This window comes from Vanessa cardui, chromosome 21 (genome assembly GCF_905220365.1).
Source record: "Vanessa cardui chromosome 21, ilVanCard2.1, whole genome shotgun sequence".
NCBI lineage: Eukaryota > Metazoa > Arthropoda > Insecta > Lepidoptera > Nymphalidae > Vanessa > Vanessa cardui.
In genome coordinates this window covers 1,504,370-1,516,171 of record NC_061143.1, presented here as the reverse complement: position 1 = coordinate 1,516,171, position 11,802 = coordinate 1,504,370, and the positions used below count along the sequence as shown (strand labels likewise).

The 11,802-nt window shown below is 38.4% G+C and overlaps 1 protein-coding gene across 3 annotated transcripts in view; it reads right to left on the bottom strand.

The window, feature by feature from the left end:
* Positions 1 to 560: 560 nt before the first annotated feature.
* LOC124538740 (regulator of G-protein signaling loco) overlaps positions 561 to 11,802 on the bottom strand; it is a 102,349-nt gene continuing 91,107 nt past the window's right edge. Inside the window, exons 4-10 of one of the 3 annotated variants that reach the window (XM_047115918.1) lie at positions 10,549 to 10,638; positions 8,380 to 8,543; positions 7,515 to 7,704; positions 7,080 to 7,214; positions 6,332 to 6,496; positions 2,707 to 3,358; positions 561 to 2,446 (exon numbers count right to left, since the gene is read on the bottom strand). In XM_047115918.1, coding sequence (XP_046971874.1) covers positions 2,340 to 2,446; positions 2,707 to 3,358; positions 6,332 to 6,496; positions 7,080 to 7,214; positions 7,515 to 7,704; positions 8,380 to 8,543; positions 10,549 to 10,638 — 1,503 coding nt within the window. In that variant the 3' untranslated portion in view covers positions 561 to 2,339. The remainder of the gene's footprint in view (positions 2,447 to 2,706; positions 3,359 to 6,331; positions 6,497 to 7,079; positions 7,215 to 7,514; positions 7,705 to 8,379; positions 8,544 to 10,548; positions 10,639 to 11,802) is intronic. The other 2 variants (XM_047115920.1, XM_047115919.1) reach the window with 2 other exon arrangements.

The following is an 11,802-nucleotide window of genomic DNA, read 5'->3' as shown; positions in this document are numbered from 1 at the left end:
GTTAACTTATGACGTACAGTTGCCCAACTAAATGGTAATGTATGGAAATAACTACCCACAAACTATGAAAATAAGTACGAATGTTACACACCTACATACAAAAGTGGGCCAGGGTAGAAATAGAGTTTGCTAAATTTCCATCTTATGGCTACGGAATCCTTTCATGAGTATTTTATATTATAGTATATATAGAAAATTTTTATAATAGCAGGTGCTATTTTTAATTTCGCCTGAGCACATTTCAGTATATGGACCGTTTTTGAACAATTTAATTTTTATAAATTTCAGTAATTATAATAGGAACTACTAAATGAGGTCCAAGGACAATTATAACTATGCATTTCACTGAAACCTATCACACATTGTGTGATAGGTATATTCAAATAAAAACATCTTTTATGATATCCTGAATTCTGACTTAAAATAATTTCGTAATTATAATTCAGTATTAAGGCAGATTTTTGTTTATATAGCTATTTAGAAAAAGTATTTATATAAAAATATTTAAAATGAACTATGTAAATTAATTTCTAAAGAAAAGGTATGAAAGAAAAACAATATTCATATAAAAGTTTATTTATATATAATCAATAAATCTGAGCTTCAATGTTGTCACACTTTATATTACAATAAATTAATTTAAATTCAAAATCAAACGTTACAAATAATCATCTTTTTGTATAATATACAAATCACGAAAGTTGCCTTAAAGTCTAGTGCAGCTAGACTACACATATAACAAAAACCTCTCATAATAAATCATCTACAAAAATACGTTAAGAAAATACTTATTTGAGAATTTAAATAAAAGATCGTTGACATATTTACAAAATATTTACAAATTTACATAACTCTATATAATTAAAGTAGATGGTCCATTATTAATATAATTATAACAAATGCGTTATAATCTATGTGTTAGAGAATATTTCTAAGGTACGGATTTTTGATATGATTTACATAAGTCTATTTGGTATATTAGTTCATATTCATGTGACATATACAATTATGCAGAACATCATGCTTGTATCATGCTATATGGACATTTAGAGCACATTAATGAATATCGAAAATTGACTCAATACATACTGAATATAGTCCCACAAAAAACAGGCTATTTGTCAATGCGAACAATAAATTGTGAATTATTGTAATCAGTGTATATTATAAGTTTAAAAATGGTTATTTACTAACGAAAGTTGAAAATAATACATAATTTATTCAACAACCACTTTTACTGGGTTCCTTAACTTCTACTAAATAATATAAAATGGATTTTAAAAACCAGTCAAATAGCCAATTCAAAATTTGAAAAAAGGGCACATGACTTTAGAAATGAGATGGATGCATTTGTTATTTTGTTTCCTATTTTTTTAGCATTACTCTACTTAACAATTTTATTTACTTTTTATCGCAATGAGTTTTTACTTGTCTTTTTTATTTTATAAATGGTAAGGTACCTTTAGCATCAATAAGCAGCTTCTAATATTTGTAATCTGTCAGTGTTATTGAACATGATACTTGACTACATTTTATTTGTGCAATAAATGTCCATAAAATATAAGAAAGTCCGAGCTACAAATGTTTACACTAGAGATTTAAACAGTTAATATGTAACTTGAGGTAATTTTTTTTATTACAATATGAGATTATCGTAACAGATTTTGCTTTTATATTCTTTGTAGTTAAATTATGTTTTTAAAAATATATATATTTTATTAAAATTACATATAAATTTATAAGGAAGACTGTATATAACTCTAGGACTAAAGTATAAACTTACATTAGTATTTATTTACACAATTTTGCTTTCGAGTGCATTTTACAACTAAGGTCATAGACTATACAACCATAGAGATTTATTTACTTTTAAATATGTCTGTTTGTGTAACAGCTTATTTGGATAAGTCTCATGTATTTTAGTACAGCTAGTGTAACACTATACAATCAAAATAATTTGTCATTAAACATACTTAAAATTAAATGTTTTTATAGTTAATTTCTTTGTCTTACTGAAATCACTGTTTCAGTTACTCTGAGATACCTCGTTACACGTGACATTAAGGCTTGAGATTATACCGATAGAGTGTATTTTTCTGTAGCACGTTTCAAGTATGTTGTCCGGGTATCGACGTGGAGCCCGCTACGATTTGAATCGTCTTCATTGGTGGCGGGCGGTTCGAGTGGCTTCCTGCGATATTGATACTTATGTGTTTGTGATAAAGTACAATTTCCCTTGGCTTCTTTTAGATCGAGTGCGGTAGGATAGCCGCTCGCGAGGTCCGTTTCCCACGGGGTGTCGTGTCCGATGGCGACGGTGGTGCCACGTGGGGGCGTGTTCAGACGACGGTGGGCGCGGCTCGCTGCGCGGGCTTCGGCGGCAGCGGCGGCGGCGTCCGCGGCTGCAGCCTCTGCCTCTGAGTTTCGCGGAGATTCTCTAGAAAATCTGTATAAATAAATTATATTGAAGATATAAATACGTATATAAATATTTAGCTTACAAATACGTATGACATGAGCATGAGCGGATTAATTATATATTTTATTACAGATTTTTTATTTCATATCCTTTAAAATACTAGGAAGTTAAAATTATTATTTATTTTGAAATTTAAATTTTATTTAAAAAAGTATTCTATTTTCTTAATATACTAATTTTTTTAAAGAGCTCTATAAGAGGTCAGTATGTAGGCACGGGCGACTTACCGGGCGGGTGGTGGTGCAGCGCGGCGCCGGCCCGCAGCGCGGCGCGCACGCGGCCCTCGGCGGCGGCGGCGGGGGCGGCGGGGGCGCGGGCGGGCGGCGCGTCGTCGTCGTCGTGCAGGCGCAGCGCCACGTCGCTGAGCGAGTCGGCGTCGTCGTCGGGCGCGTCGAGCGCGAGGGCGGGCGCGTCGGGCGCGGCGGGCGGCAGGTCGACGATGCGGATGCGCGCGCCGTCGAGCTCGTGCACGGGCGTGTCGGGGTGCAGCGGCGCGCCGGCCAGCAGCGCGGCGCGCGGCGCGTGCGGCGGCGCGGCGTAGCGCTGCAGCACGGGCCGCAGCACGTGGCGCAGGCGGCGCGCGGGCCGGCAGCGCACGGCCACGGCGCGCGCGCCCAGCGCCACGCGCAGCACGACGCGCCGCTCCACGCGCGCCTCGCGCCCGCCCAGCGCCGACGAGGGCGCGCCGCCGTCCACGGCGCCCTCGCGCAGCAGCACGTCGTAGGCGCCGCAGGGCAGGTTGCGGCGCGCCAGCAGCCGGTCGACGAGGCGCCGCACGGTCACGGCCTCGTCCACGCCCACCACGGACGTGGCGCCGTCGGGCAGCACGACGCGGCACAGCGAGCACTGCCCGTCGCCCGTCTGGCTCGACTTCACCACCTGCCGGCGCCAACGATTTTACATTAGAGAGACTCAACTCGCCGTCGACTATTCGATAGTCTGAGATAATTCATACATGATCCCGCATTCGCTCGCGAGGTAGTATTATAAAATATAAAGTGTTACTTGTGAGGATTAGATAGCGACCGTGCCTTTTTATAAAACAATAAATAATTTCGTTATCTGCGAGACACGGTGGCGCATTAAAGTATTACTGGGACGGAAATAAAACGAAGCCTCGACCTAAAGTCATCAAAGCAAACTGGAAATGTAATCGCAGTGTTTTCTCGGCGGCTTAGCGGCGCTTAAAATAGACTCGTTTATTTAGTGCGCTGCGTTGTGATAACGTCGATACGCGATAACGCGCCAATGGTAAACCGACCCGCGACGATCGCGTTGACGCTACGAGTGCGCATCGAGTATTGCGTTTACTTCGCAGACTTTATTGCATTTAATACGTTTTTCAAATTAAATATATTTGTATCGCTAGCCAGCTTAAATAATTACGAATATGTTATCTCAAAATTAATAATTACAATACGAATGTACATACATTGACTAATTCTTAAACTCTTAAAAATTAAAAAAAATACCGCCATTTTAAATAAAAAAAAAAAACTTAACCGCGTTAATCTTCGGTCTATAAAATATTGTGGAACATTTTATTTTATTACATTTATCACTCAATGTTAACAAATGTCAACCGAATTATTTATATGGTTTACGCTCGAAACATACAGCTTAGACAACATTCAAAATTAAAAGTTAATTATCTAACATGAAGTTAACACAAACCAATAACAGTTAAGTAAGATAAATCTCCGCAAACATTTGTTTCAGTTATCGAGATTTTACATTCAAACAGTGATGAGCAAAGTTTGCTCCTTATTTCACAATATGTATGCATGTCGCAGTCATCTGGTTGAATCCGCTATTTGATTGTATGACTGGCGCGTTCATTGAATGACGATATTTAGTAGTCGAGGCATTTTCAACGCTTTCTGGGATCCTGTTGTAAAACCGTATACATTGCCCCACAAAGGAATTACTGACTCTATGCTGTCGAGTAACAGGAGTAACAAGTTTGTGTTTGTTCCTTGTACCAATGCTATGAGTATCACATTTTGTTATAAAATCATTAATATTTTTTGGTACATACATTTTTTCATACGTTGATTGAACTAGCGTCACTCAACTTCAAACTTGTTAGCTTTGTAACAGCCCTTTGGACAGAGCTGACGTAAAATCAGTCAGATTTTAATTTAGTCCATTATTTCCCACCCTTACCAAATATTACAAAGTCACCATGTCCTAGCCAAACTAATCTAACCTAACCAATTCCAAAGGCCATATCCCATTCAACGGCTATAAGTACTAAATGGCGTTCAGTAAAGAAGTTGAATGTTACATTAAACAATTTGACGAATTTCAATGAACGCGCTAGTCATATTTTTTATGGAATAGGTTAGTGGACGAGCATAGTGGCCACGTGATGTTAAATGGTCACCATCACCCATAGACAATGACGCTGTAAGAAATATTAATAATTCCTTACATCGTCAATGCGCCACTAACCTTGGGAACTAAGATGTTATGTCCCTTGTGCCTGTTACACTGGCTCACTCACCCTTCAAACCGGAACACAACAATACTGAGTACTGTCGTTTGGCGGTAGATAAGTTGGTACCTAAGACGGTCTTGCACAAAGCCCTACCACCAAGTAAATCATAGTCATACAATCAAATAGCAGATTCGACTAGATTACTGCGACATATACACAAACACAACCGGCTTAGAACAATAACTATGTTTGATCGCGATTCACGATGACTTGACACATCTAATTACTTGCGTTGGAGCCGTGTTTGTAAATAATATCGAAGATATTATACGATGTATTGTTTCGTTATTTGTTGCGAGTTTCATTATTGGCTCAGCCAAGTCATAACCAAAACAATACACACTTTATTTATGGAGGTTTTTGTATTATTATGATTGTTGTGTTACTGTTTTCTTTAAGTACTAATTACACAATATACTAATTACAATTAGTACTATATCCTTACTCCTTCGTACTCCTACATAAGTCATAGACCCCAAATTGACATAACCTGTACTGTCAAATATAATAGACACTAATTAATGATAATGATATTTAGACATGACAGTGTTGCTATTTTTTAATAATTGCTTTTAAAATTCTTAGCAATGAATATTCAGTATAATATTAAAATTTAATATAATTTCGTCGATATCTTTTTATCAGCAGACAAATAGTTATATAAAAGATAATCAGATGTAATACACGAGACTTATTTGAGTTAATTTAAATATATAAAATCCCAACTCAAATCGTGAGATCCAACTTAGGTAATATCAAGTGTTGACTTAGTCACTATATATAAATAAGCAGCATTTATGAATATGGATTTTCAATTTGGGTGTATAGGTAACGTATTTAAGTCAAGGTAATACTTGGTGTTGTGGTGGTGACCTGAGATGGTCCAGTGGTTAGAACGAGTGCATCTTAACCGATGATTTCGAGTTCAAACCCAGGCAAGCACCACTATATATATATATGTGCTTAATTGAGTTTATAATTCATCTCATGCTCGGCGGTGAAGGAAAACATCGTGAGGAAACCTGCATGTGTCTAATTTCATCGAAATTCTGCCACATGTGCATTCCACCAACCCGCATTGGAACAGCGTGGTGGAATACGTTCCAAACCCTCTCCTTGATGGAAGAGGAGGCCTTATCTCAGCAGTGGGAAATTTACAGGCTGTTACTTTTACTTTACTTTTTTTTTACGTGGTGTTCTAGTTTGAAAGGTCAGTCAGCCAGTGTAACTAACATAACATCTTAGTTCTCCAGATCGGTGTCCATGACAGGGATGGTTAATCCTTATCTCAATGTTTGGTGTGTGGCCCATGAGGGTACCAATTTGTAATGTATAGCCAAGGGTGTACTGACGTCGGTGGCGGGGGGCGCGGGGGGCGCGGCGGGGGGGCCGGGGGGCGCGGGGGGCGTGGCCTCGGCGTCAGCGGCGCTTCGCTCGCGCGAGGAGGCGCGCGCCTTCCAGGGCAGTAGCGAGCCGCTGCGACGCCGCTCCGACGCGTTCGACGACGACTTTTTGAGCTGCAAGCCGAGCGTGGCAACGTCACTCCATGCTCTCATACTCAAAGCGCCTAAGAGTGCAGGGGGGGGGGGGTAGGCATGCGCTGCACTCTTAAGCCACGAAATTTTATTGCCTTACAATCGCATCGGCTAACTCAGCTATTTCACTAACTTTAAGTCTACGATAAAGTTTCATCATTCAAATTCATACAATACGATTTTGAACTTCGCTTAGGCACACTGTGACGCTATACATATTAAATTTAAGCGATGGATATTCGAATTCAAATTTTAAAAGAAAACTCGATATTTTGCTGACTCCAATTATACCAATAAAATGCATTCTTCTCTACAACCACTCTCTATCTTTTTCTATTGTATGTAATTAGCAGTTATTTTCTGTACAATGTACACCTAATTTTGTAATATTATGCGGAGTAACCCGCATTGGAACAGCGTGGTGGAACATGTTCCAATCTCTCTCCTTAATGGAAGAGGAGGCCTTATCTCAGCAGTGGGAAATTTACAGGCTGTTACTTTACTTTACTTTTACTTTATGCGGAGTATATCTGAACTGTCGATTGAGTAGGCAATCTAGCCTCACCTTAGTGGCGTCGGTCGCGGCGTAGGGCGGCGGCAGGCCCCGCAGGTCTGCGCGTGCGCACTCGGCGTGCACGCCCGAGCGCAGAAAGCGCGGGTAGCTGTCGAACTTCATCACGTTGAAGATCTGCTTCTGGGCCTGCGGACACGTCGGACACCGACATTATATACACTTAATACTTTGGAAAATTAAACATTTATTGTAGGTAAAAATTTCCTCAAGATTTATGTTTATCTAAAACCACGAACTAGTATTATCGTTTTCATGTTATAGGAATGGTGACTTATGTATATTAAATGGGTAATAAAATCAACATAGAAATAAACATTTACACGATTTACAATTATTTCTAACATAATATATTTTAGTAGCACGTTACGAAAGCCAATCTGTCAAACAAAAGACCAGGATCAAACATTGACTTTGTTGCGGCAATACCTGTGCGAATAGGTCCTGCGGCGGCGGCTGCTGGTGCAGCCTGAGCGCTGCCGCTCGTCTGGCTGCAGCGTCTACGTTGACGGGTTCCGAGGCGCCCTCAGCGAGGTGCCTCTGCCATATCTCTGCAGCGAGATTACTTCGTTTCTCGTCTTCCTCGCAGCATCTGTACTGCTCACACGACCACCAGAATCTGCAAGAAGTTATTATATTTAGAATAAATGAAAACTTGGTAATAGCTGGTAAATATGTAACCTCTTTTCTATCAATGAGGAGGGTCTGAGAATAGAGGCTGCGGTGGTATCGATGACTAAAATTGTGGCAGAATTTCATCACTTGCGTAACATTCAGTACTTAAGAGTACATCAATTCAGTTAAAAATATTCCATGTAAATATGCGGTATTAAGATTCTTATCTCGAGATCGCGGCGCGATTCAGAGCAAGGACATCACTAACCGTAAAACATAGTACTCGTATTATGCGGTACGATACGTCCCCTAACATTAGAACAACATTTTTAAGGACTTTCCAGACCTTTCACTATTTTGGATTTAATATTCCTGACATTTCTCTTCTCTAGAAATATGCTTTATCACTACATGGCATAAAATAAAGTCGCATAATCTGTCTCTATATCCCTTTGTATGCTTAAATCTTTAAAACTACGCAACGGATTTTGATGCGTTTTTTTTAATAGATAGAGTGAATCGAGAGGAAGGTTTTCATGTAAAATATATGGACAAAATAGTAAAGAAACACTGATCATTTTAGAAGTTTCTAATGTGATGTCGTAATTTGTAGCATATTTAGTATCAGTATTGGACCATTGTGAAGCTGGGGCGGGTCGGTAGTATGATAAATAGTTACCTAATGTTTTCAGCGGCGAACTCTTTGGAGAGGAAGTGCGCGAAGGCGGCCGCGCCGGGCGGGTCTGCCAGCAGCTGTTCGAGGCCGAGAGACCATCGCGCCACGCCGCCGCAGCTCGCGTTGTTATTGGACGGCACCGACGCCGAACCCTCGCTCATTTGCTGCTGACAATACATAACCCATGATCCTGACGTATAACACTGAGAAATCTTATGCACTTCGTGGTAGGGATTTGCGCAAGTACCTGGATATTAACCATGTTTTTTGTTTTTAGTTTGTGGACCTCGGTATTTCGACATTATCTACGAATGTATAGTGAACAAGACATTCCTAGATAATGTCGAAATATATTACATACGAGAAAAATCTTATATACCATCCACTTGTAATAAATTATTTCACAAAGCAGCAATACTTAGTATTGGTATATTTCAACGGGGGGATTGTAACTACAGATGCAAGGTACATATCAGTTCTCAAGATTGATGTCGCATTGGCGATGTAGGGAATGCTACATTTTTTTACAATGTCAGCGTTTACGGCCAGTGCTGATTATTAACCTTATTAGCTAGCACTAACTAGCCCGTCTAACAGCCACGTAAAAGTAAAATTCAGAAGATATGCTAAGACGGGAAACAAAAATCTTAATTTCTTTAGTATGTTTCATGTTATGAAAAAAAATGAGCCTTACGTGTAGGACATTTAGGGTTTATTTTAATATAAACGTCATATTATTTATACGTATGTATCTGTAAATTTATTGATTTACTTATGTATACGTGACTATCAAATAGTAGTAAGTTGGCACAAAACATTATGGTTTGAAATTCTATCCACCCTTTTACGTTCAAAAAACTTGACTACAAATTAAGATATTTTTTGCAACTTTTATTAGTTTAAACAGAATGCTAATCAAAGTTTATAAACAAAACTATTTGAACTCACAGTGAGCTATATGCTTACAATGTTTGTCATCTGTAATCATATTTATACAAATATTTTAAATTAATAATTGTATTCCGTTTTTATCTGTACTAGGCTGATGACTAAGTCCCCTTGACCTATTTCGGTGACGGCGTAGTATCGACGAAGATTAGACCGCGCTGATGATGTTACCATGCACAAGTGCGCCAATACAGGTGCACTTTCTAATTCACTTTTGTACTTCACTGTGAAGGCTCCGATTTTAGAATTAGGAGTACATTATCCGAAGGTAGGTGCAAATAAAGCACTTTTTGGCCAATACATGTTTGATATGTCTCAAAAACTTTTAACGATTATTATAGAGGTTGGTTATAATATGTTAGGCAAAAAAGTAGTCTATATACTTCCTTGGAGCTCAAGTTTACTAGACACCAGATTTCATCAAATTCGGTCAATTGGTTTGATCGTGAAGGAGCAAAAGACAGACAGACAGACAAAGTTACTTTTGCATTTATTAGTATAGATTTTGCAGGACACTTACGACCGACAACAATTATTCTATTAAATTTTCGGAATGTTGCGCATTTTGTTTTTTTTCTTCTTATTTTGGTATGTCTACATACCAAAATAAGAAGAAAAAAAAACAAAATCATAACGACTTGGGACTTGACAACAAAGTTATTGAACCCTAACGGAAATAGCGGAGATCTATCGATTAAGCTGATCATTTCGCAATTCGTGTTAAATTTTTACAAGTAGATACCTATCTATACTTCTATACTGATATTATAAATGTGAAAGTAAAACTGTCTCTCTGTCTTCCACTACCAAAACAAATTTGAACTCTGAGGATGGACATAGGCTACTTTTTTTGCCTAACACAACAACAACAACAACAGCCTGTAAATTCCCACTGTGGGGCTAAAAGCCTCCTCTCCCTTTGAGGAGAAGGTTTGGAACATATTCCACCACGCTGTTCTAATGCGGCTTAGTGGAATACACATGTGTCAGAATTTCTATGAAATTTGTCACATGCAGGTTTCCTCACGATAGTTTCCTTCACCGCTGAGCACGAGATGAATTATAAAGACAAATTAAGCACACGAATCAGCGGTGCTTGCCTGGATTGGAACCCGCAATCATCGGTTAAGATGCGTTTTGTTGCCTAACACATGACAACCAAAAGCCAAGAAAGCGAGCGAAGCCGCGTTTGACTACTTGTATATCATAGGTAGGTAAGCTTACCTTGCTGTAGATGCGATGGTCGTGATGGCGGTAGGAGCTGCCGGAGCCGCTGCCAGTCGTCCAGCGTCTGAACGGGGACGACTGCTCGCTCTGCAACAAACACATTCAATATTAGTTTATACGTAACATTACACTTAATACAAAATCAACAAACAACAAAAATAATTATTGAAATATGATAGAGATGCACGTTAATGTACCGACTGCTATACAGTATGTTTACATTTGTATCTACATCTTTGGTAATGTATTTGTAAATACATATATAAGTACAGTTTATTTAAGGGAAACGTCCTTCTTTAAATATCAAATAAATGATGAATCGTTTACTAATAATGCCCGTAATTCGTTTATTTATTATGCACTATATTGTACAGTCGGGGTAAAATAGGTTCGTCACCTTAAGATCTATTTTCGTGTTGATGTTTTATTTGAAAAGAAACATAAGTATATACAAGGAATATAAATATCAATTACGTACATTTTAAGAGAATAGTGCATATGCGTAACGGGTAGGACCGATATTGTGTAGTACGACACAGCTTGGATGTAGCATCAGAAAATTCAATAAAACTGATTACTGCTGATTAACACAACCAATAGAAATAGCTCCCTATCGCGCCATTCGACGCTATTCGTAGCTATAGATTCCCGCTTCCGTTCAACCCGAGAAAACAAGTGCATGTAAATCGACGTGTCAAATTGACGAATATATTAGGTCATATGATATTACAAGTTATTACGTTTGTATAAAAATTACATTCACATAAGAAATAAATATTGATAACTTGGGATAGCGTACTCAATTCGGATGTGATCGGTTTTACGAATTTTGCCGATGCTACATCTAAATTGTGTCGTACTATAAGAACATTTAAAACCTTTCTTTAAGACTGTCAAGTGCCGACAATTCTTTCTGAGAACACAAGATCGGTAACTGTATCAAGAGTATCGTATTTCGCACACCGTGAGAAATAAATTGAAGGGCACCGCGGGTCATATCTATAACGCTTCATGTGTTATAAGAAATTTGAAAAAAAATTTTTCTTAATTTTTTTTTTGATTAAAAAATTAATTGAATTTAAGCGTCTTTTTTTAATCGTTCATATTTATATGCATGTAATATAATAATAAATTTATTTTATATATTGGTAATTTTGGACTTGTAATTAAGCGATGAAGCGTATTCAGCGGTTTCACGGTTACACTGCTGAAGACAACGATAATAAATTATACAATTTGAATCTATAATAT